This window comes from Mesoplodon densirostris, chromosome 13 (assembly GCF_025265405.1).
Source record: "Mesoplodon densirostris isolate mMesDen1 chromosome 13, mMesDen1 primary haplotype, whole genome shotgun sequence".
Classification (NCBI taxonomy): Eukaryota; Metazoa; Chordata; class Mammalia; order Artiodactyla; family Ziphiidae; genus Mesoplodon; species Mesoplodon densirostris.
Genome location: NC_082673.1, coordinates 77,730,666 through 77,757,248, shown reverse-complemented (window position 1 = coordinate 77,757,248; position 26,583 = coordinate 77,730,666). Strand labels below are relative to the sequence as shown.

The 26,583-nt window shown below is 38.7% G+C and overlaps 1 protein-coding gene across 1 annotated transcript in view; it reads right to left on the bottom strand.

Moving 5' to 3' along the window:
- Positions 1 to 26,007, bottom strand: part of FAM91A1 (family with sequence similarity 91 member A1) — a 42,827-nt gene extending 16,820 nt beyond the window's left edge. Inside the window, exons 1-16 of the mRNA XM_060116165.1 lie at positions 25,683 to 26,007; positions 18,815 to 18,899; positions 17,648 to 17,799; positions 15,957 to 16,014; positions 14,942 to 15,009; positions 14,261 to 14,374; positions 12,705 to 12,795; positions 12,228 to 12,290; positions 9,119 to 9,225; positions 8,564 to 8,602; positions 7,923 to 8,035; positions 7,381 to 7,496; positions 6,420 to 6,529; positions 5,974 to 6,060; positions 4,005 to 4,137; positions 359 to 507 (exon numbers count right to left, since the gene is read on the bottom strand). Of these exons, the coding sequence (XP_059972148.1) occupies positions 359 to 507; positions 4,005 to 4,137; positions 5,974 to 6,060; positions 6,420 to 6,529; positions 7,381 to 7,496; positions 7,923 to 8,035; positions 8,564 to 8,602; positions 9,119 to 9,225; positions 12,228 to 12,290; positions 12,705 to 12,795; positions 14,261 to 14,374; positions 14,942 to 15,009; positions 15,957 to 16,014; positions 17,648 to 17,799; positions 18,815 to 18,899; positions 25,683 to 25,754 (1,557 nt within the window). The 5' untranslated portion in view covers positions 25,755 to 26,007. The remainder of the gene's footprint in view (positions 1 to 358; positions 508 to 4,004; positions 4,138 to 5,973; positions 6,061 to 6,419; positions 6,530 to 7,380; positions 7,497 to 7,922; positions 8,036 to 8,563; positions 8,603 to 9,118; positions 9,226 to 12,227; positions 12,291 to 12,704; positions 12,796 to 14,260; positions 14,375 to 14,941; positions 15,010 to 15,956; positions 16,015 to 17,647; positions 17,800 to 18,814; positions 18,900 to 25,682) is intronic.
- Between the last annotated feature and the right edge of the window lie 576 nt (positions 26,008 to 26,583).

The window sequence follows — 26,583 nt, the reverse complement described above, 5'->3', positions numbered from 1 at the left end:
CAAAATATTTCATTTTTCCTAATTAAATTTATCTTATCCCTCAAGGTAATCCAGGTTTCCTTCTCAGAGCAGCCAAAAACATTTTTTTTTAAATCCTGCATTCAAGAAGAAAATTTTAACTGAATGTGTCACTAGTCACTAGATAATACATATATAAAATGTACCAATTATACCTCACAAACTGAACATAGTATCTTATAACAGCAAAAAATACAAAACTGCTTTCTGAGTTGATGATTTTAATATCTGGTTATCTACAAATTGAGAATTAATACAATAAGACTGATAAACCTCTCCTACAAGTGGCCATGAGGAAGGATGAAATGGCAGCTTAGTGAGCTTCCCAGTGAGTCTTTACCTGAGGGGTGCAGCTGCTGACAGGCCGGATTTCATTGGTGAGAGGAGCCATGGAAACAAGCAGTGTGTAATTTTTGTTTAGAACTCTGCTGCAAGTTGCAGGGTCCAACCCAAGAAGGCTTTCACAGCGCAAGAGATCCAGAGGAAAACCTGAATTATGATCAACCACATACATAGAATGAAAGACTGACAATGTGAAAAAAAGAGTCTAAGATGAAACACTGATAACTGCCTTGAGATTTAAATTTTTTTAATAAGGTAGAATATCTTTATTAAAAAGCACTTTAGGGCTTCCCTGGTGGCTCAGTGGTTGAGAGTCTGCCTGCCGATGCAGGGGACACGGGTTTGTGCCCCGGTCCGGGAAGATCCCACATGCCGCGGAGCGGCTGGGCCCGTGAGCCATGGCCGCTGAGCCTGCGCGTCCGGAGCCTGTGCTCCGCAACGGGAGAGGCCACAACAGTGAGAGGCACTTTATTTCCTAGGAGACCAATAAGACTCTTTAAGACTTAAAGCTGAAAGTCTTTATTCTCTGGTCCAGAAAGATAACTGTCCACTGGTGTTTCTTCAGGCTAACCTTATACTTTAAAAATGTTTGCTTTATCTTACTTCCTCTCCATCATGGCAGTGGCATCTTATGAAAGCCTAACTGCCATGGGAAAGCTGTATCCTTCCCTCCCCCAATTTTCAATCTCTATAAAAACTTTGCAGCCAAGTTTTGAATTGACCAGAAGGGCAAGAATTCCTCATTTAGAAACATGTGCCTAAACTGTAGTCCATAAAGCAGGAACTCACTTAGCATGCAACTGATTTTAAGTGTTCCCATTCTTAATCCTTCTGGAAAATACCAGTCCTACTGCTCTCTAAAAAGATAAAGGGAATTTGGAGGGTCTGTCTGTGTCTGGCCTCTCACAGATAAACAAGGGGAGTGCCTGTGATTTTATCTAAGTTATATGAGAAAGGGTGGGTCCTTGCAGTAAGCCCTTTCCTGAAACACAAAAGGGTGAGAAGCTTCAGGTAAAACTCAACATTGTCAATGCCAAGTATAGAAAATATTTAATGAATACTAGGATATGGAAGGAAGTCTAAAGAGTTGATGGTGGTTAAAACAAAGTTTTTACAACTGTGATTGCTTTTCTACAAATGAGGTTTAATTTCTAAACATTTCATAGTACTAGACTGCCAAATTACAAACAGTGGCTTTAAGGTCTCACTTGTACTGATCCTAGGGAAAAGGTATCTTTTTAAAGACAAAGATACCTGGGAAAAAATTATGCTTATAAAATGAAGAAAAGTTAGACCATACATTGTTTCTGTTTTTTAAGCAGTGCCTCATGCTGTCTAAAACCAAAAGATTACTAAGAAACTAGTCTTTTTCACACGTTATCAGAGGTTTGCTTCTGTGACAGTATCAGAAGGCTTTTTGCTTTACAGTGAATACCAAGTACTACATGATACACTCAAACAACAAATTACTAGTGACATAAAAAAAAAAATTCTTGCTACTCAAAACAAGATGCTTAAACACCAATACTATAGAATGTCTTGTTTAAGAAGGAGTAAGATTAAGTTATCACTCCTGGCACCTACAGAAAGTTACCTTTCTCAACATGGAGAGTATTAAGCCCTAATGCCCTAAAAAGTTATTCTTTATCTGGAATGAATGACCTTCTTTTCTATGAAACTAGAATGGTACTAGTTATACACCATTATAAAAAAAATTGAGAAACAGTCACTTAAATCATCTTCTGTGTTCTGTGGTTCTAATGAGGAGCCCCAGTTAAGAAAGGCTGGTTAAAAGAATGAAACTTCATAAACAATTGCCCATTTGGTCTCATGGGGAGGGAGGAGTTAATCACATTTTAACTTTGGAGCCACATCAATTATTCTAAGCTCCAGAAATAGTCAACTATTAAATATACCTTAAAGGTTAGAATTATACTTTACTTTCACACAGAATAGGTTTAGGTTTACCATTTGACTTAGTTGATGATACACAGACTATTCATGGTGAAAAACAAAGTTTAGCCCAACCTATTAAACAACGAATTGTTGATGAATAAATCAATAAAAACCTCAATGTTCAAGAGAAGATGATGTAAGGAACAGAGCAGAGGAAAAAAATTCAAGAGACATGGATTCAAGTCCCAGCTCTTCCATTTACTAATTATATGGCTTTTAATGACTAAATGGGCAGGAGATTTAACCAAGATAAGCTTCAATTTCTTTACCTATAAATTGAGTTACCCCTGGCTGGTCACTAGCACTAATATTCTTGGACTCTATGATGGGCAGTAAAAGATGGCTATAACAGAATAGTTCCAATATTCTAACCCATTATCTCGATAAGTCACTAAAAAGTCCCAGAAATTCCAGGATTTGGACATCCAGAGACATATTTAAGACTGTGCCACTCACTGTTAGGTCACATGATCTAATATTTGGTAACCAAAAAATGGTTACTATCAACAAATGCTTATCAATAAGTGCTTTTAGACTCTTGGTGTTTGGTGATTTAATATTCTCAGTTTCAACTGTTTATGAATAACCTCAGAAAGAGCTCCAGCATGGAAGCATTTGTAATACTGCTAAAGCACAACTCTGAACCAAACACCCCAAGGCTGAAGAAGTGAGTCACTAGGTACTAAGTGTGTCTAGCCTCACTCAGCTAAACTACCCAGCATCTTTGTCCTCTCCTCTGCAACAACTCTTGTGAAGTGCCAAGTGATTCTGCCCTAAATTTTTTTAGTTGAGCTGAAAAGAAAGCCAGATGCTGATGAAAGCAGTAGAACGAAAATGGATATGACCAAGAAAATGATGGTTCTTGGCCAGAAAATAGAACTTTTAGGTAAATGAAAGAATGAGTGAAATTAAATGTGATACTGGTGCTAAGAATTCACAGTGTCCCAAAATGCAACTCCTGTGAATGTCCAAAGACTTCACATTCACAATGTAATGCTCTTACACTGGTGCCCAAGCTGTTGCATCTTTTTAAAAACACACATTCCTGGGTGCCATTCCACATTTTAGGACCTAATACCATCAGCTCAACTGAAGTTCGGGAACCCCTTTCTATCATGAAACTGAGAGAGCACACTAGGGCAAGAGACACATTAGAGTTCATCAATAGATTAAAACTGCTTCCATTTCTTTCTTTAACTCTTTGAAATGAGGTTATCTGCTCCCTTTTTTACTCTTTAAAGTAAAATACTTTAGTAAATATTATAGCAGCATTTGAACAGGAAGACCCTGTTTATTATCTTTATATAACGAATCTTTCATTCTTGACATTTCATGCTTCCTAAATAAATTTCGGCATTTGTCCATCTCTCAAAACAGATGCCTATTCTATATCCCATCCAGCTACTTAAACAAATTAACACTCCAACTCTTTTTGTAGGTAACTAAACAAATTTAGAGACTACAAAAGTCAGTGGCACATAAAAGAGGAGAAACAGTAAAATAAGATAAGGAACAGCTGACGAGTAAAGAAATTCACAGAACAAGCCAACAGTTATAAATTCAATGTGCTATCCACACAAAATGTTTTAAATAAGTGATGATTAAGTAAGTGAGCATGACCTGTTTAATTTCTTAGAAAGAAGTTCCACAGGATCATGTCTTCACAATCAAGTATTTTTATCATTTACCATAATTGGGTTGGTCTGGCTGTGCCGTTTGTGCAACTAGATCTTTATTATGACGCAGAAACAATATTGTGTTTCTCAGAGTGAGTGCATGATCAAAGTATCTCTGTGCTTCTCCTTCACCAGTGCTCTGAACCTAAACCAAGAGAAAACAAAGTTTGCAACAAAAACCACTCTCATGCCATTCATTCTAGTATATAACCATACAGTAGAGATATTAAGATATTTAAAATCAGTAAATCAAAAATTTGCCCAGGCGATTTGGAAACAAACATTAACCCCAATCGTGGTTGGGCTTCCATGTGACTATACCTTTGAAGATGACAGAAATTACCCCAGCAAGTAAAACCAACAACTTCAGCAACCACGTAATGCTAAATTGTACCATTATACGTTGTATGTTCCATACATGATTCAAATAAGGTGCTTTAAAAACTCTAAGATCTATATATTCTGTTTCATCCAGAAAAGTACTCCAATCCATGGTCACCAATTATGCCACTATCTTATCACCCTGTTCACAACTTTGCAAGGAACAATGGAGTACGTGATTCAACACAGCTGTTCAACATTGCTGAACATACAGCTTAAAATCACTCAACAAGGATTCACTGAGTCCCTGTTATGTGCTATGACCTCTCTAGGATGTAAGGAGAGAGTGGTGGACAAAACTCCTGCCTTCACTGGGTTTACATGTATGCTCTTCTGACACTGAGTCAGTCACCTGTTTAATACGTAAAAATATACACATTCCAGAAACAACACAGAAAACAGAAGGAAAGGTCTACAGGGGGAAATAACTAAATGAGATTTGCATGAAATTAATAAGATCAACTGATTAATCAAGGTGAAGCTTAAAAAATAGCTAAGAAACTATTTTTAAAAACTAAACTTCAGACTAAAGGGCTTTCCCAAGAATGACTATGTGGTAAAAAAGAATACAGATATATAAAGTGTAAAAGGGATCTTCCAATTTGCTATACTTGATAAAACACTAGTTGAGGTGAGAAAAATAAAAATCAGGAAAACATGTTAAAATGTGCTAAATATAAAAAATTTACTGGCAAAAGATGATACACAATAAGAAACAGGGTTAAACAAGATATTAAAAGTATTGAGGAAGTAATAAAAATATAAAGATAAAAGTTAAAGAGACAAATTAATAACAAGGATTATCTCAGGCACTAAAAAAGTAAAAATCCTATGGAGAAGGGGGAGTGGAAAAAAATGTTATGGTTAAGTCTTTTTTTTTTCCTGAGATGTAAAGGAAGTACAAAATCATAAAAAATTCTCTAGACATACATGAGTTCATCACTAAAGCACAAAAGTTACCAAAATTATTAGTCAAAGAATAGATCAGGCGCACAAACTGTTTGCATAAAGAAGTGCAGAGGACAGAACAGAATATCCAGGGAATGAAAAACACCAAAAGGGCAATCACGATTCACAGCTAAGGAAAACTAGGCTGTACTCATGAGGAAAAGGATGGTTAAGAACAAAAAGGGCTGAAGTCTTCAAGATGCTAAAAGGGGTAGTGAGAGTGGACACAAATACGATACGCAGGGACACCGTTCCAGATTGAAGTGGAACAAAAACTTCAAATAAAACTGCTTAAGAGTAGATCTTAGAGTCATATTGAAAAAAAAAGTTAAAGGCTACTTTAGAAAAGGGCAATTTAAAAAATTAAGATTAACTTAGACATAGGCTTAAGATTTCTGTACCCCATTTCTTCATTATATCAAATTATGCTAACAGCTTAGATGAGGTAGACAAATCACTGTTTTTAAATCACAAAATTCATTCATCCGCTCAATATGTTTAAGCCTAAATGACTGCCACGGTATTAAAGTGCGAATGAGGTGGGAGTGAACAAGAATATACGAAAAATCTACATAATCAATAACTGGTGTTTTATCAAGCAAGAGAAGATTCCAAATGCCTTGACATCCCATAATAAGCTTTCTAGATTTACCTTTTCTAGTTCTATAAGAAAGCTGTCCAGAGACTCATCTGAGAGTTTGCCAACTTCGAACATTGTGACTGCATGGCTTTTCAAGTTCTGCAATAAAGAAACAAAAACAAAACTAAAATGTACCTTACAAAAACAGAACTAAAATGTACCTTATTTGAGCCTATTATTAACAAGTTGTAGTTTTCCCTTTGAATGCTAAGCATCTTAGATTTATATTACGCTTTCCAATACATTTAAACTTAAGGATGGGTGAGGAGCTGATTTTTCTAATTACAAAAGTAGCCCTCACTAAAAAGTTCCGACGTTCCTGTAAGGAATATAAGACAAAGGCAGTTGCATTTTCCAGAAAAAATCTAGTACTTAAAAAAAGATATAAAAGCACTGAATTATTTTATATCTAATCTTTATTTTAAACATGTTCGTATTTAAACAAGAATCTGACTTACTGGTGAAAGGTTTCCCATCATTAAAAAGGCAGTAAGAGTTGAGTCAAACAGGAATGCAATACGCTTTGTATATCCTGTAGACAAACTCAAACTGCTTATACTGGCTGTGTCTGTTGGGGGAAAAAAAAATCATAGTTTAAAAATCAAGTAAATGAAAACTGTTCTTTGCTTATCATTTGGAATGAGAAAGTATTTCATTTCAGCTTTATTTAATAATCAGAAAGTACATAATATAGGTAACACTGTAGTCATAAGAGGTCCCAATCCTACCTATCTCCAACATAGAGATAAAAAAAGTTAAAGTTCAAAAAAAAATTTTTTTTTAAAGGCACTCACTTTTGTAGTAATTTTTTTGAAAACCAATAATAAACCAAGACATGATCACTGTCAGATCAGTAAGACTACCTAGCCTAACCTCTACAGACAAGTCACCTGGCTCAGGTAACAGAGCTACTTAGGGTAGGAGCAGAAGCCCAGGTTGTGCCCCTCTCCCCTCCCAACACAAAACCACGTGCAGCCCGCTCGTCCACTATGCTTTGCCTCCCTCTGTGCTTAGCCCAAGCAATGGCCTTCCTGCACTCGCCAGCTGGCATGCTCTTATTCATTCGCAACCCAAAAATCATCTTCTCCATGAAGGCTCCTAAACCTCTCTAGGCAGAAAGAGGGCTCTTCCTCTTTGCGCTCCACAAGCACCATAATGCTTCTCACACTGTGGTGGTTTTTATGGTTATACTCTCCAGACTTAGTTTTTGGAAGGAAACTACCATATTCTTGTCAATTTTATACCCCTAAGATCTACCACAAGGCCCAACATATGGGTAAGTACTCAAAGACTACTTCTGAATGACTGAAATCCAGAACAAACTACAAAATAACTGTAAGCCTGGAGAGTTTGCTTTACGAGTGTATGTGCAGACACATGGCTTATCTACAGACAGACTCAAACTGAGTTACTGCTAACCTGGATCTTCTTGACTATTTGTATCAGTGTCAGTAGCCGATGAAGCTTCTTGTACAGGACTCCTACTTTCCCCGCCATCCCATGATAGGAGCATCTTTTGTGGCTCTAAAGTACTCCTATTAATGAAGAATACATTCACTTTTTAAAAATCATATAAATGATCATATAGAAAAACAGCTACTGAAGTCAGTACTTAAATTATGAACATCCACCTAAATCCACTCTTACATTCAAGCCCAAAATTGAGACACAGTCCCAAAATACTCTGCCCACACAGAAAAGGTTCTTAACTAAACCCATGGATAGGCTTCAGGAAATTTGAGGACGTTTAAAAATTATATGTAAAATATTGTATGAGCTTTTCTCTGGGGAAAGCATTTTAGTTTTCATCAGATTCTAAAAACGATTACCACACACACAAGATTAACAACCACTAATATATATATGGTTCACCTCAGTTGACAGGTTGAATAAGTAAAATTTTTGTATGTAAAACAATGCTTTTTTCAAAAAGAAACTCTCCTACTAAATAAATGAGTTACTTTAATTTGTTTACGGATGGAACATTCTTCCACGATGAATGAAGTTGATCCAAATTTATTACTTGTCCCTTCTTATGGGCAAACCCCAATCGGCAGTACATTGACACAGCATTCTGAAAGGAATATAAAGGAAATGAACATCTGAAATAAACTAGACTTCAGAATGTATGTAGAGAAAAAACTGTTATGGACTATGCTTACAGTGAGCCTCAAACATTTTCATCCCATAACTAGAAGAAAAAATTTTCAGTAGGCCTAGTCTTCCCCTAAGGTCTTCACATATGTAGGAGAGGGAATGCTCCCAACTGTCTGGCCTGGGCCTCCCTAGATCCACCCCCAAAGAAGCGGAAGTTGTTGCTTTATCTGACTTCATTACAAGGTACTGTGACTTCACTACAAGACACTGGTCAGGCTGCTTTCTGGTGGGCACAGATGTGTGAGTACACCTTTCACTCCCTGGGATGGAATACTGGTTCAGGGTTCTTATTTTGCTCTTCTCTATCTTTGTAAGCACCTCGACTACACACTTCCTCTGACGGCTAATAAGAATCTCACTGCTTCTGTTTCTCAGTATCAAGACAAAAATCTATAATCCATTCAGTATTCCTATCACAAGTGAAAAGAGTATAAAAATTACATACCTTAACCAGGGATAGGTCTATCTCAAGAACATTTGCAAGCTGCAAAATAAAATTTAAAAAAAATTTTACATTCTAAGAACCATAAGCATATTACACAGTTGTAATAGACAATTTAACCATAATCAGAAAATTTTTAATTATTAATAACTGAGTCTGAATAAATTTTGTAATGAGAATTTTTTTCTTTCCATATCTCTAAGACACTTAGAGGAGTACAAATCCAGGCAGTGACCATAACAACTGAATTACATAGCCTTTAATTTCGTCTCATTCAAAATAAAAAAATTTCCAGATGAGTCAATTGTCTACAATGCTTTTATTATAAAGTCATATAAGGTTATTTAACCCATTCATAAGCTATTAACTAAAAAAATTTTAATATACATATGCAGGAAGTAACTTCAGAATAGTGAACTTAAGTATATTAATGGTCCAAGATCTAACCATGGGTGGATTTTGAAAATATTTTAATTATATCATTAAATAATTTTATCTACTTTACACAAACTTATTTTATAATCTTGAGGTTCTTTCCTAAGATGCTATCACACTTACCTCTGCAACATTAGTGTGCTCATCTATTGAAACAAATATCTTATAGAGTAGAGTTTCAAAATAATCACCTTGCACTCGATTCATTACAAAACCTTCAAGAGGAGGAACTAAAATAAACAAAATAGACTTTTCTCAGTGACATAATTTTATAAAACAAGAAAGTTTAATTCAAACATCTAATTGAAAAGAGACCTCCAACTTAGGGACTGAATTCAGCTTTTGATTCATTTTACCAACTCCATAGCAAGTTTTCCTAAAACTCCCAAAGTAAGGTCATATGCAATGCTGTCTACACAGAGTGGACTCTTATGGCAGAGCATAAATCCTACAAAGAGTAATTTCATCCCCATGGACCTCTCAGCATTACTGAGGCGGAGAAGTGCTAGAGGCATGGACTTGGTAGAAAGGCAGGGGGGGCCGGTGCTGCTTCAGAATGGGGAAGCCTGCCAAGGGTATGTTTCTGATGCGTCTTAGGCAGCAGGTGGCTGGTCTAAAGCAGAGAAGCAAGAAGTGCAAGTTACCATGCTATCCAAAACCAGGGGGACAGAAGGTAAGAAGGTATTGGCTCTCTGCCCTCCACATCATCCCTGCTCCATCCTGAGAAAAGGGGAAATTCATCTGCGTGACTGCCACGTTTATCACCGGTATCATTTGCTCTTTGGGGCTTTCTATTCTGTAACCTCCTCGATGGGAAGAGGGTCAAGACCTTCCGCACAAGAGGCTGCCCGATCGATGCTCCCCACCTGTTTATTCATACTCACTTCTCTCCACCTTTGGTCCAGATGCTCTAACCCACTTGACGAGAGTGCTCAGCCTGACCAACAATAAACAGGCACTATGCTTTCCTTTGCCATTCTCCCCTGTGGGCACACTTCCCCTGAAAACATCGTGGGAAGAAGGCGTGTGCCTCGGCCATAGCAGGATTTGGGTGTCCCTGTGTCCTCTAACCCTAACACCACCTAACTGCACCCAAAACCTAAATTATTCCCAACAGAGAGTTATAAGACAAAATTCAAGTGGTCAAAATGAGGGCACTGTGAAGAACCACAATGGATACATCAGGATAGGCTATCTACTTTACAGCTCCGGCTCATGTCATTTTCTGATTTAGTGCTACCCATATTTCCAGTCACCCAAGGACTGTTAAGGATCAAAGGTTTCTTTTTAGAAACATTTTAGTAATCCCATATTTTTATGTAATTAATTCTTTTCCTACGCTCTCAGCTGTGTGAATACGAAGTGTAAACGTTTACTGAACGCTTACTAAGTGCCAGACTATACTACTAGCTACTTTATATATACAATTTCACTTAATCCTCTTAATGTTAAGAGTTGTTCAAAACTATAGCCTATCTTAGAGATGAAGAAACAAGGCACTAAAAGGTTAGAAATACACAATTTACATCTAGGCAAAAAGAATGAGGCAACTCTACATAAAGAGATATGGGATAGTCTCAATGTATAATATATTAGGTTAAAAAAGCAAAGTATGAGCTGGATACACCATCTGCGTAAGAATAAAACCACACAAAAAAGGATATATACATATATGCCTATGTGCATAGTATGTTTTTGGAAGAATATACAGGAAACTTAGTGGCGGCTGAGAGAGGAACTGACTGGTTAGGGGCAGGCATGGGAAGCAGACTTTTTATACTCTTCTGTAAATTTAGTATTTTATAATCATAATTATTGTCTACTCAAAAAATACATTAACAAAAATAAAAATAAAGAAAAATACCTGGAAACAGCAAAGAAAGTTATAGAAAAAAAAAAGACAAGGAAGGCCTGGCCATAAACACATGGCAACACAAATAAAAAATAAAGGTCAGGACACACTAGACTATGATAACCTGATATGAGGGAGTATTCTTGTAAAAAGCCCTAACACTCATTTGTTAACAGTAAGGTCCCTGGAATTTTTTGACACTTCATATTTGATTACACAATATTTTAGAATGGTAAAAGATATCACAAACAAGAATAATACCTAAAAGATACGATGGAAAACACACTTATAATACATAACCTTAATATAACAAGTGCTTCTATAAATTGTTAAGAAATCTAATCTAGAGGGAAAAAAAGCCACGGATGTGTCCAAGAATGTTAACCACATCACCACCGAGGCAAATAAATAAATAAATAAAATAAAAAAGAATAAAATATTTAAAAAAGGAAATGATCTAAACAACCAGCAATACGGGAATGGCTTACTAAATTGAAATATACAAGGGTCTTAATATTGATTTAACTTGGGGAGGTGGGTGAAGAGGAAGGGAGGAAGAGATAAAGATAAAAAAGATGGTAGTGACATGAAAATATAAGACACAGATATGTCAGGTAAAAATGAAGAACAAGGACTTCCCTGGTGGTTCAGTGGTTAAGAATCCACCTGCCAATGCAGGGGACACGGGTTCAAGCCCTGGTCTGGGAAGATCCCACATGTTGCAGAGCAACTAAGCCCGTGCGCCGCAACTACTGAGCCTGTGCTCTAGAGCCCACGAGCCACAACTACTGAGCCCTTGTGCTACAACTACTGAAGCCCGCCTGCCTAGAGCCCGTGCTCCACAACAAAGAGAAGCCACCACAATGAGAAGCCCGCGCACCACAACAAAGAGTAGCCCCTGCTCGCCCCAACTAGAGAAAGCCCACGTGCAACAACGAAGACCCAACGCAGCCATAAATAAATAAACAAATAAATAAATAATGTAAAATGAAGAACATATAATTCTATGATATTACTGAATATATGTAGAAACTTATGCACTGAACAAGGTTTAAAAGGTGACATAAATGTATTAAAACACTGGTTTGATTTAGGATTGTGAGAAATTTATCTCAGATTTCTACTATTTTAAATACAGTGCTTACACCAACAAAAGATAAAAATGAAAGGAATCTAACTAAAATTTAACTAAAGGAATTTAACTAAAATTTAACCACCTCAATGAGTTGCAATGTAATGAGGAAGAAATGTTTTTCTTTGAAAAATTCTAATCAAAGATCCCAGAATGATATGTGTCTAACTTAACAGGGTGACTGACACACAGTGCCCAGCACCTAGTAGCCATTCAAAAAACATTGAGAAATATTAGCACATATTTACCTGCTATACAACTGTCATCAGATATTGGTACATCCAGATAAATAAATCCTTTGTTATATAAACCTACAGAAACAAAAGTATCTTGTTTTAGATGAACCAGTAAACACTGTAATTTAAAAAAATAAAATAAAAACTTTATTCCTGATTTTCTGTAAAGATCCTTACAACTTAATGGTATATGAAAAGGAAAAAAGTGAGATAGAAGAAAAAAAATTACATCAAAGCTTTCAAATCTTGGTTTCCCTCAAATGCTCAGAACTGCAAAATTTTTCTTATGATTCATTTGTATAAATTTCTAATCTACGTGACTAATTATAGCCACACTGGAAAACAATGGACTAAGGTCACATTTCAAACAATAACATGCCTTAGGAAATATTACTGTTCTTACCTAATTGATAAATAATTGCTATAAATTGTTAATGGCTTAAAATAATTTTTTATGTTGACAAAAGACCATTTCTACTAACCACTTACTATGTACTACATTGTAATCTAGTGATCCAGAGAGCTGAGGGCCTGCATCAATGATCTTATCAATAGCGCATTTCTCGGGCAAAGTGCATATCTAGGAAAAGCAAAATATTTTCAATTAGGTTCTGTCCAAATTAACTAACTGATAAGTTTCCTAAATCTATTCATGTTTAAACCAATGATTGTAAGTCATTAGTTGAATGAACTACCTATTTTTTTCATTTTTTACTCCAGAATTCAAACAAAAAAAGCCACACACAACCATCAATTAAGGTGCCCAAATATGCTACCAACAGAACTCATACAACAAAGCAAGTTTAAGTGCCAATACTTGCTGGTAAGTAATGTGCTCACTAATAAATACTAATATTTACTCATCTTCTTTGCATTGGCATCTGATCCATTTGCTGATTCTGGATCTCTCAAATCAGAAGTTTATTCACATGCCACAGGATTATTATCACTGACGAGAAGACCACTATCTTATGACACAGTCTGACATCTCTGCTCGGAAGTAAATGCACTGAAGCAGAATTTCTAAGCCTTGCACTCACGGGATTTATTCTGTCCTCGGAAGTAAAACAAAATGCCAACTAAAAAAAAATCCACACGCTCACTTAATTCCTTCAGCCACAGGGATATGACTGGTCTCTAGGCACCTCGCCTGCTATTCCACCTCTTTCCCCTAAATCAACATCCCTTCTAATATGTATAAAGCTTATGGCAAATGTGGTCTGACCACTGGGAATAGTATTTCCCTTGATCTTGACACTATTCCCTATCAAGCACTTACCACTTCAGTATAGCAGTTCAGCACAGTGATTAAGAGCACAGCAAACTGCCTGGGTTAAAATCCCAGACCTTTACTAGAACTGTGACTGGAGCCATTACTTCATTTCTCTGCGCTCACTTTTCTCACATGTGAAAGAGGCTACCAATAACACACAGCTCTGGTGTTGTGATGAGAGACTCAAATGAGACCATATAAAAAGCAGCTGGAGGGCCTCCCTGGTGGCGCAGTGGTTGAGAGTCCGCCTGCTGATGCAGGGGATACGGGTTCGTGCCCCGGTCTGGGAGGATCCCATATGCCGCGGAGCGGCTGGGCCCGTGAGCCATGGCCGCTGGGCCTGCGCGTCCGGAGCCTGTGCTCCGCAACGGGGGAGGCCACAACAGTGAGAGGCCTGCGTACCGAAAAAAAAAAAAAAAAGCAGCTGGAATAGTGCCTGGCACACTGAGCACACAGCAAGTCCTCGAAAACTGTTGGCGATACTACTGCTGGTAGCTGTGGCGTCACGTCACTTTACATGAAACATGTAAGTAAAATCCCCAGGTGACTGTACATGAACCAAGTCAAGTCTCCCTGATTATTAAAGAGTATTTTTGAAAACTACCAATATTCTAGCCTACGAAGATCATTTACAATTTTGAATTTAAGTTTAATTTCCTTCAGGAAAACCAACTGGTGTTACTTTTTGTAAAAAAGTTATGTAACTATAGTTAAAAATTATAAAATAATTTTTAAAATAAAAATCCTATGTTTAACTTTTAAAGTTATCTACCTTTATGTCATCTTCTGTGATATATGCAGCCTGCACCACCCACCATGCCTCTATGGCAATTTCCACCGGCTTTACGGGTAGAAGATCACGGGCCGTTTTCCGTCTGAAAAATTTCTGCAATGGTACAAACATCTGAGAATTTGCGATCTATCTAAAATTACTACTTTCTTTTTTTATTGATAATAGTATAACAAGACAGTTTCCAACGGACTAAATAAATATCTTTTAAAATTCTCATGTTTTAAAATCTAAAGTATTCTAGATACACTGAATGGAGAAAGTCATTCTTAAATTATTTCAAAGTAAATTACTTCAAAACACTACCATTAAATCTGGATCTAAATCCAGAAATTCAAAGGAAACCCAGGTGAAAATGCATTTGGAAAATGTGTACTGATTTCACCCATGAAGTGAACCCTGGGAGTGGAATGAGCAGGTGAAAAGACCAGCAGAGCAAAGTTAATTTTTAAAAATAAATGAAATGTCTTATGCCTTAGATATTTTTAATTCAATAATCACTTAAGCTATAACCTAGAGATACTGATGAGTTGTTTCTGTATTAAGCATATTTTATTTGATCAAAAAAAATCATAATTCATTATTTCTACTACTTAAAAATTTAATCAGATTGTGTGATAAGGAGGACAAGAAATTAGAAGGGAAGGGAAACAACTAACTTACTTTTGATGATCTACACTGATTCATCAGATCGATGTACTGGTTCCTTCCTATGCCAAGAAGCCTTAGACCTAAAAGAAAGAGCCTTTCCTTTAAAATCATTTAATACATCTTGAAATGTCAGTACACTCACAATCTACCAGGAAAAAACCTTTGACTTTCATTCCTCTTTTGATTACTGACAGATAATCAATATCAAATTAAAAAGAATTCTTCAAACAAAATATAAAAGACGGGCCTCCCTGGTGGCGCAGTGGTTGAGAGTCCGCCTGCCGATGCAGGGGATACGGGTTCGTGCCCCGGTCCGGGAAGATCCCACATGCCGCGGAGCGGCTGGGCCCGTGAGCCATGGCCGCTGAGCCTGCACATCCAGAGCCTGTGCTCTGCAACGGGAGAGGCCACAACAGTGAGAGGCCCGCGTACAGCAAAAAAAAAAAAAAAAAAAAAAAAAAAAAAAAAATATATATATATAAAAGACAAGCAACTGGGAGAGGTGAATTCCAGCTGACACTTGACAGTGCTAACGGAAAATTTTTAAAAAGCAGAAGCCCTCCCAGTTCCAGGAAGTCAAAATGTACTTCTCAGCAAAAGTTTCTCCTTAACACGACAGAACTATGTCACATTTCAAATATACACGTCATTAAAATAAGCATAATAAAACACCAGCAAATCATGTTCGTAACAACCATATATCGTGCTGCAAAAATATTGTGCACAGATTTTCTTTCCTCATTTGGTATACACCACAGCCCAAGTATCAGAAAGAAATTCATTCTCTAGAAATACAGAGACTAGTCCCATTTTTCTGATTCTACCACTCCAAAATATTCCTCTCTTAGACATTTAGACTAAATCTTATACTTGGCTTGTATCACCTGATAAAATTCCTATCAATAATGTTGCTTGCTCTTCTCATCTTTCAAGTCTTTCAGGTTAAAAGCACAATAATGAAAGACAAGAGCACGCATGCACAAAGACACTCTAAACACTGCCTCGTTCAGCATAATTAAATACTTACAGTCAGCAGCAGTGAAATTGGGCAATGAATCATAACTTTTCTCACTGTTCATAATGTCCTTTTAAAAAGAAAAAAACGTAAATGTTAAACGCAAAATGTCCTTGCCACAGGAAGCACTGAGATCAGAACCTGGCAACCTAGAGCACGCATGTCACAGTGTGGCATGTACCACGAGGTCCCAACCTAGCAACTGAAGGTCAGGCTTTCAGGTCTGGGTTCCTCACAGCGCTCTATGAAGCCCAGACAGTTGCCCAGTGACCTCTGCCCTGTGGAAGCTATGCAAGGAATACCTCTCTCAGAGTTCAGGGTTCCAGGCTCTCCACACTTCATACCTGATCCTAGACTCCTACCCTAGGATTAGAGAGAATCCCGAGAGAAGGCCCGACAGTGTGTCACAGCTCCACCAACAAGCATCCACGACAAGCACTGCCAACAAAGACCTTAACCGCTCAGCAGCCTCCGCTCCTCCAAATCCCAACCAGCAAGAGTCAAACTCAGTATCCAGCTTCTTGCAACCCTCATCTGTTTCTCCAGTAATAAACCAGCTGTTTACTGTGGGGATAAGACCCATTTTTAACCCAGGAGTTATACCCAATGGCATAAAAACAGACACCAGAGAACAGCAAGCACATGGATGCACTGAAAGCTGGTAAATGGGACAAAACCTCACTCTATTATCTCCCCCAAACCTGTGGACAACACCAGAAAAATAATCAGAGAGACGGCAACAAAACTATTCTACGCACTGCTTAGCTGCCACCTTCATTATGCTACCCTGGTTCTAGGGAAAGGGACTGACAGAAACCTGGGTGGCCAGGCCTCAAGCTTTACTTTGTATTTCCTCCAAAACAGGGACACAGGAGACATGAGACTATAGAAGTGCCTGTGGAGAAGGGGCTTAAGGAGACTGGCAAAGGGAGCTCCTGTGAAGGCAGCCACGTCCTAAAGGGAGCTACCCTCACTGCTACTGCAGGCGTCCGACTCCTTCAGTTCTAGGCTGCCCTCTGCTCCTCAAGTGGCTGGTGAGCCCAGAAGAGTAGCACTCAAAGAGAATTAACAGCCAATGAACACTAGATAAATACTGCCAATCTTTACATAAAGCTCACTTAAAAACAGTATATAACTACTGTTTAAAGCTATTCAACACAGGCCTAAAAACTGCCTTTGGAAATAGGCTGACATCTAAAAGTTAGTAATCACAGAAAGATTAGCAACCAGGACTACTAATACAATTCTGTTCTTCTGAAACATGCGTTATATAATGTTGGGTCTACATTATCATTTATTCTTTCTACAGTGAGAAAACAGCTAAATATCTTAAGCTTCTCTGAGCTGAATGTTCAATTCTGTCACCCACTTTTTCAACCTTAACCGTGTATTAAAAACAATAAATTTTATACAAACTGTGCTAACATAAATGGCTGATTAACGCTACAACAGCACAAAGGGTCAACAACGTCTTCAGGAACACAGGATAAAGACAGATACTTTCCTGCTGAGAAAACACTGATAAGGACAACTACTTGCACAAGTGTGTGGCTACAACCGTTAACTTGTAAGCAACCGTCTTTTTTACACTATAAACTCAGAAACAACGTCCACTGTGGCTGAGTGCTGGTCATCATTCCCGAAGCATCCCCGACATGAAGTCCCATCCCATCCCTGCAGATTCACGTACACTGTAAACTCACCTCCATAATCCCGGTATAATATAAAAACGGCGTTATCCTCAGGCCCTTCACCATGATGTCTGATAAGTGGTAAGGGTACAGCATGAGGTGCTCCCGGCTATACTTTAACAGCTCCTCATAGTACTTGCGTTCATCTTTCTTGACATGTTTAACTGGGAAAGAAAGGGAAATTCTCCAGTGTTTTTTCAGATCTTATACTTACACAGAATTATAAATGCAAGGAGAAACACTTTACAAACTAATATTAATTAAAAAGAAAAGTATGTAAATTGGAAGAGAATAAAACAATCTAAGTTGGAACAAAGAAACAATTACACCACAAGAAACAGACTTCAGAGCATATAAGGAAAATGTATCATGGGACAGAAAAGTAGAGAAATAATTCTTAACAAATCAAAAAGCAAAGAAAGTGAGCATGGAATGTCTCCCCCAAAAAACATAAGCTACAATCCATCCAATCCCTAGGATACTTTACAAGACAGCCAATCTGAATGGCAGTTTTCTATGAAATCAAGTCTATTTTTAAAAATTATTTGCTGGTTTCTGTGTTTTAAATGTAAAAAAACCTCTGACTTCCATGGAATACGTTTTCATAGAAAACCTATCTCTGAAATACTATGCTTAAAATAAGAGTAACAAATGGGAGGGAAGACTAGCAGGGCAACAGAATAATCAAACTAATCTGACAAATAAAAAGCAAACATTTAAAAAAAAGTTTTTTTAAAAAAAATGGAGCCAATTATGTTTAAAATTTGTTCCAATTATTATAGAAAGAGTCTTGATTAAAGTTATATTATTTGGAAAATTTATAGAGACCAAAACAAAACTCAAAGTCAAAAATCATTAAGAAGGAACGTACTTCTTTTCTGGCATATTTTCTCACTAAACTAAAAAGAGGACAACTGAATCAAAATTAATATTCTACAGGTAAAATGAATCTATAAACAGTACTCTAAAAAATAATTTTCATTGGAATTAGAAAGAAAAATCTACTTGCTAATGCAAATTATTGTTAGGTGTGATGGGTCATTATAGAATTTATTAAAGGCTGTACATGGAAAAATTTCAGTACTATGAAATATATAATGAAAAGATAGGAGAGAGATTTATGAAAATGTAATTCAGCAATAGTCATTTCTACCTCAATGTAAAAATGTCTCTACTTACCTAAGTTATTTCTGTATCGTAACTGATTGCGGATACTGTACAGGACAACCTGCTTCTCATATTCTCTCTGTGAATTTCCAAGACTCTAAAAAAAATTTCAAATAGATTTAAAATAGTTTCTAAACTGATATGGGAACATATGTATACGTATAACTGATTCACTTTGTTATAAAGCAGAAACTTAACACACCATTGTAAAGCAATTATACTCCAATAAGGATGTAAAATAGTTTCTAAACTAAACAAAAATACTTTTACCCCATAAAATTTCAATACCATGCCCCCTAATTTTATCCTGGAATCTCTAATTTCCAGAACTGAGTAAAGATTTTCTTAAATTTTCCTGCTATGGTATTAGAGCAAAAATTCAATGTGTTTACCTTCAGTCTCCCTTTCTAAAAGGACTTACTGAAATTATCTAAAGTATTTAATATCAAATAAAAGAGCAGTCTGAGAGCATAACTTCACTTAAGTTAACAAAAAACTAAGTTCTACTACTAAAGATTTCCTTTTTTTAAAAAAATCTTTATTGGAGTATAATTGCTTTACAATGGTGTGTTAAGTTTCTGCTTTATAACAAAGTGAATCAGTTATACATATACATATGTCCCCATATCTCTTCCCTGTTGCGTCTCCCTCCCACCCTCCCCATCCCACCCCTCCAGGTGGTCACAAAGCACCTCCCTGTGCTATGTGGCTGCTTCCCACTAGCTATCTATTTTACATTTGGTAGTGTATATATGTGCATGCCACTCTCTCACTTTGTCCCAGCTTACCCTTACCCTTCCCCTTCCCCGTACCCTTAAGTCCATTCTCTAGTAGGTCTGTGTCTTTATTCCCGTCTTGTCCCTAGGTTCTTCATGACCATTTTTTTTTTTTAGATTCCATATATATGTGTTAGCATACGGTATTCGTTTTTCTCTTTCTGACTTACTTTACTCTGTATGACAAGACTCTAGGTCCATCCACCTCACTACAAACAACTCAATTTCATTTCTTTTTATGGCTGAGTAATATTCCATTGTATATATGTGCTACATCTTCTTTATCCATTCATCTGTTGATGGACACTTAGGTTGCTTCCATGTCCTGGCTATTGTAAATAGAGCTGCAATGAACATTGTGGTACATGACCCTTTTTGAATTATGGTTTTCTCAGGGTATATGCCCAGTAGTGGGATTGCTGGGTCATATGGTAGTTCTATTTTTAGTTTTCTAAGGAACCTCCATACTGTTCTCCATAGTGGCTGTATCAAGTTACATTCCCACCAACAGTGCAAGAGGGTTCCCTTTTCTCCACACCCTCTCCAGCATTTATTGTTCATTTATTATAAAATCTCCAGATTTTTTTAGGCAATCCCTATCAAACTACGAATGGAATTTTTCACAGAACTAGAACAAAAAATTTCACAATTTGTATGGAAACACAAAAGACCCCGAATAACCAAAGCAATCTTGAGAACGAAAAATGGAGCTGGAAGAATCAGGCTCCCTGACTTCAGACTATACTACAAAGCTACAGTAATCAAGACAATATGGTACTGCCACAAAAACAGAAATATAGATCAATGGAACAGAATAGAAAGCCCAGAGATAAACCCACGGACATATGGTCACCTTATCTTTGATAAAGGAGGCAAGAATATACAGTGGAGAAAAGACAGCCTCTTCAGTAAGTGGTGCTGGGAAAACTGGACAGCTACATGTAAAAGAATGATATTAGAACAGTCCCTAACACCATACACAAAAATAAACTCAAAATGGATTAAAGACCTAAATGTAAGGCCAGACACTATAAAACTCTTAGAGGAAAACACAGGCAGAACACTCCATGACATAAATCACAGCAAGATCCTTTTTGACCCCCCTCTAGAGAAATGGAAATAAAAACCAAAATAAACAAATGGGACCTAATGAAACTTCAAAGCTTTTGCACAGCAAAGGAAACCATAAACAAGACCAAAAGACAGCCCCCAGAATGGGAGAAAATATTTTCAAATGAAGCAACTGACAAAGGATTAACCTCTAAAATTTACAAGCAGCTCATCCAGCTCAATATCAAAAAAACAAACAACTCAATCCACAAATGGGCAGAAGACCTAAGTAGACATTTCTCCAAAGAAGATATACAGATTGCCAACAAACACATGTAAGAATGCTCACCATCATTAATCATTAGAGAACTGCAAATCAAAACTACAGTGAGAGGGGCTTCCCTGGTGGCGCAGTGGTTGAGAGTCCGCCTGCCGATGCAGGGGACACGGGTTCGGGTCCCGGTCCGGGAAGATTCCCACATGCCGCGGAGCAACTGGGCCCGTGAGCCATGGCCGCTGAGCCTGCGCGTCCAGAGCCTGTGCTCCGCAACGGGAGAGGCCACAGCAGTGAGAGGCCCGTGTACCACAAAAAAAAAAAAAAAAAAAAAAAAAAACTACAGTGAGATATCATCTCACACAGGTCAGAATGGCCATCATCAAAAGACTTCCTTCTTGACCGTCTCCAATTTGTGTGGATGGATGGATTCTTGCACCTACATTTATTTAAATTTAAGAATGGCTACTAAGGACAGATCCCCGTCTGATGACTACTTAGAGTTGAGGGCTATGATTATTAAAAATTAAGATTCCTGGAGAATGTACACTTAAAATGTACTTCTAAATATGATTATTTCTTAAAAACATCATCTTATGGCCTCATTAGAAATCACTTAAGACAATTTTAGAATTTCCGATATATTTTTTAGTGAGCAAAATGCTTTCTAGCTGTGAATTTAGTGTTTTAAGTTCAAAACTGGGTTCTCATGAAAGCAAAGAATAAGTCTGATTACAGTTAATATGATATTCAATGTGAGACCATAAACTTAATTTAATATGTGACTGCTATCCCCCTTCTAATTACTAGCTATGATCTTTCCAACACACTATAAAATACGACATCTGAAGAGATTAGTGAAAGAAGGAACGGAGGACTCAGTGATTCCACTTCTCACTCGTAGGTTTCTGAAAGCCAAGGTAAACGTCCATGCACATACTGTCACTTAAGGCCATCTTCACAAAAGAGATGAAGCGCACATCTAAATAAACTGGCACACAACTGGAACTACTGGTGGGTCGCATGTTAAGAAAAAAGGGACATAACGTGAGAAAACTAAAAATCTTTCTTCCTGCATCTAGATTAATTGATTTATCACAGGCTGAACCATAACCCACACTACTGCTGACATGTTATGTGCTGACATTGTTTTCGTCCATTTTAACATTACAAGAAGTTAGGAGTAAAGTTCATTGTAGAGATACTGCTCTCCTATATTTTATGTAGCACCAAAACCAGGGCCAGTATTGAAGATACTTAGGGGATTCAAAATATTAGGCTTTGTGTAAAACTTTTAAAGGATCTCCTCTAGCTCTACTGCCAAATAAAAGTCTCTTTCTCAAGGAACAGAGAACACACACACTCACTCACACAGCAGACAATTTGCTAAAATCTTAGCAACTTCCAAACGTGATGATTTACTCTTCTGTTTCAAAATAAGTCCCTTAATTTATTCTAACCTACAACCGTTTTCTCCCTTTAAAACTCTGTTCCCGGTAACTCCAGGATAAAAAGTGTAAATCAAGCCACTTACACAAAATATAAGGTCCCCATTATTTATAAGCTAATTAGAGAATACAGTATCTACTAAACATCTAAGTCTTTGCGCTAGTCATTAAGTAACGACTGGTCCTGATCAATACATGTGCATACACACGAATAACTAAAAACTGCATTAACCGCTGATTTTATTCTTCACTACCCTCGTACATAAAATATAATTGCTTTGTTCACAAAGATCTTTGGCTTCTCTTCCACGCCCACCCCAATTTCCCACCATCCACGTTTTAAAACACTGCTGCCATTACAGGAGGCAACGAAAGAAAGGTCATTTTACTGGGAGACAGTGCAGACCCTGCAGAAATTCCCACCAGGTCTGACAAATGAAGCTGGGCTGCAGATAAAACGAACTAAAACAGACAGAGTGACATAGAAACCGGCTGTAAAACACCCACTGTGCATCAGGTGATGCTAAAAGCATAAAGAATTCTTTCTAAAGCTTTTGCTCCTACAAACCCCAATGTGCACCACCTCCCCAAAAATACACAATAGTTTTTTTTAACTGACCCTCCTTGGAACCTCATCATAAAATTTCCCTTCATATAAAACAACTATGAATTGTTTTGAACAATGAATACTGGTAAACTATAGAAAGATCCTGAAATAATGGCCTGATCCATAACTTTTTAACATATTTCTGAAAGTCTAGTATAGCTCACATCATGTAAAAAATTTTCATCTCATTTATATAAAAACTATTTTTTCAAATACATTTTTTAAAAAATACATTAAAAAAATCTGAATCACCTTCCACCAGCTTTCAAAACTGGGAAATATGAGTCACTTTCAAATTGAACTCATCAAAACTTACCAGAAACTCTTATCAAAGTACTTAGTATCTGTAACACCAAAAACCAAATTCTTTCCACATAAGGACTATTCCCCACTTTTAAACTGACTAAGCTTTAGCTCCTGGAAAAAAAATCTCAGACTGATACTATCACTCATTCACTGCAAAAGTATTTACTAAAAGCCAACTACGAGACAGGTGCTCAAAATACAAAAGCAAAAACAAGTAATGTAACCAGAAAATACAACATAGTGGGGTAAGTGCTATGGGTGAGAAATACAGTGCTGGGGCAGCACACCTGAGGGTCAACTACTCCAGAGATAGGTCAGGAGAACCTTTCTAGAGGAGTTAACATCTCAATTCAAAAAGAAGCAACATGTAATCTATGGAGACAAATAGAAATAGAACTGGGTTTGCATTTTAGAAACCTCACCACAGTATAGTATGAAGAATGGATAGGAAGGTACTTTTCTGAGTGCTAGACACTAGACAGAAAGCTGATGTACTAATCCAAGGTAGACCTAGGGAAAAAGAGCAAGGCTAGAGAAAATCCATGAAGTAACTTGTACCAGATGGGTTTTGCAACACCTTCTACAAGCGGAAGCTTATCCTAAGCTAAAACACCGATTCTTGTAAGTGATCTCACCAAAGAAAGTTTTAATTTAATGTCATTCTTGTACTTAAGTATAACACTGTTCTGAGATTATTTTTAATAGTCACGACTAAGGTTTGGAAAGGCTTTTGCCATATGTACAAAATAGATAATAACCTGCTGTATAAAAAAATAAATAAAATTAAATTTTAAAAAAGCCTTTTTCCAATACTAATTAAGATCAATTATTTCTGTTGGACATAACTGAATCATCCATCTTTCTTCTATTATGTTACATTTATTTTTGTGAAACGAAGAGTAAAGAAAACATGGAAACAAAGGATTGTTGGTTCTTCCAGCTGTCTTGCCATATGCCACAAAACCCTAAAAACAGAGTGTCCATCAAAGCCTTCATTCCAGCTTAACAAGAGAAACTTATTAGTCTTTCAGATTTAGAGCTTTCTTCCTCCCATTCAAGATTAACGTCACATGGGTAGCCACTGCCACCCAAGAATTCTGAGTTCCTTAAATTTACCTTTCCACTTCCTTGTGTTTTTGGTATCTTGAAGTGAAAGCGTTTTCTCTGCCACACGATGCACCGCCAGAACGTTAAATTATTCATTTCCTGGAACTAAGACCCCAGGCTGGGAGAGGAGGCAAAGTCATAATCCTTATACCATCACCACCAACAACCCAAACTTTCCAAATATGCCGGTGTCCAGCACCAATGGAAAACAGAATTTCACTCTCAACCAAGCAACATGGTGGGAACTTGAAGGTCCATCTATGACCAGAGAGAAACAGTGCCTTCTATACAGCACATATCACTTCTTCATAATCTTTACCACAGCCCGCCATATTATGTATCTATTCATTTGTTTGTTAACTGTCTTTCTTTACCTAAACGTAAGCTCCATGAAGAAAGGGCTTTCCCGTGTTGACTGTTGCAAATGACCCGCACCTCAAACAAGGCATAGCACATAGTAGCTGTTCAATAAATATCTGTAAAACAACTGAGTAAAAATAACACTCAAGCATTTGAGAACTACCTCTCCGACAAAAACCTCCTGTCGCTCTCTTGTTGCAACATCTCTAATAAACTCATCTTGTTGACAGACCGAAGTCCAACAAAACCAAGTCCGAAAGTCCTTCAAAATCCGGCCCTGACCGCTACCACTCCCCACGCACTCACCAAGCCCCACCGCCAAACACACCAATAGATCTACACCTCCGGATTCCGGTGATGGAGGAGGTCGCTCACTACTCTTAAAGCACGCTTTCACTCGTCCAAGCTTCTTAAAAGGACTTTCCCTCTCGCTGGAAAATCTTGAATCCCTCTTCACTATCTATCTCTTATTCGTCCTTTAAGGCCCAATTTAAATGTCTCCCCTACACAACGTCCTGACACTCCCTGGACGGTTTCTGAGACCCTCCTCTGCGCTCTCGGATATACTATCATGCAGGTTCGTGTGAGCTGCTATCAGCCTGTAACGGATTCATTTGTTTCTCGTCCCTTTCCCACCATCCCGCAGTTCTGGAGGTCAAGAGCCGTGTTTTAAATGTTTCGAAGGTGCCTAGCCCAGTGCCCGGTTGAACGGAGTCTGCGTGCGAAGGCGCCAAGCGAGTCCACTGGACACCATCCCATCCCATTTCGAAACGGCCCCATCCTGCCCCTGTAGCCCCAGGACCGTCCCCTCCTCACCCGCGGGCTGCGGGTAGGTTATCTCAAGACGCTGGACAGGGGAAGGCCGGGAGTCAGCCCAGAGGCGCCAGCCCCGGCCCCGCGGGCTCGGCGAGCAGGTGACGGCGGGGCGGGACGCCGGCCCCAGGTTCCATACCTGCCTCACGTTGGCCGGCAGCTTGCTCCAGGGGTAGTTGTGCCGGATGTGGAACTCCACGTCTATGTTCATGATGCCGGGAGCCCGGGAGGGCGGCGGCGGCCAGGACCGCAGCTGGAACGACGCCTCCCGCCTGCCCACCCGTAGCCCGTCCGAGGAGCCCGCGGGAGGCCCCACGTTTCACACTGCGGACGGCCCGGGCTGCCCCATGGCCTGGGCTCCCGACAGCTCGGTGCGGCCCGGGCCACGGGGCACGGGAGCAGCAGACACACGGGGCCGGACGCCTCGGCGGCTCCAAGTTTCTTCCTAGTTTCGGCCCGCCGGAAATGGCTTCGGGCGTGCGTCACTTCCGCCCGCCGGCGCGAGGCCGGGGGGCGGAGCCCGGGACCAGCCTTACTGCCCACCCCCTGCAAGCTGTGGGAGTGGAGCAAAGGTCTAGCGACCCTTCATCCCCTCCTGGTAGCTGCTACATCTTCTGAAAGAGGAACAGTTGGGCTCTCCTTCAGAGCTCCACATTCTTGTTTTGTTGCGACCCGGCTGGCGGGATCTTAGTTCCCCCACCAAGGATTGAACCCCCTGGCCCTCCACAGTGCAAGCGCAGAGTCCTAACCATTGGACGGCCAGAGAATTCCCACAAAGGTCCAAATTCTTAAAATGTAGGGATTCTGGGCTTCCCTGGTGGTGCAGTGGTTGAGAGTCCGCCTGCCGATGCAGGGGACACGGGTTCGTGTCCCGGTCCGGGAGGATCCCACATGCCGCAGAGCGGCTGGGCCCGTGAGCCATGGCCGCTGAGCCTGCACGTCCGTCCGGAGCCTGTGCTCCGCAACGGGAGAGGCCACAACAGTGAGAGGCCCGCGTACCGGGGGGGAAAAAAAAATGTAGGGATTCAGGGAGTTGAAAT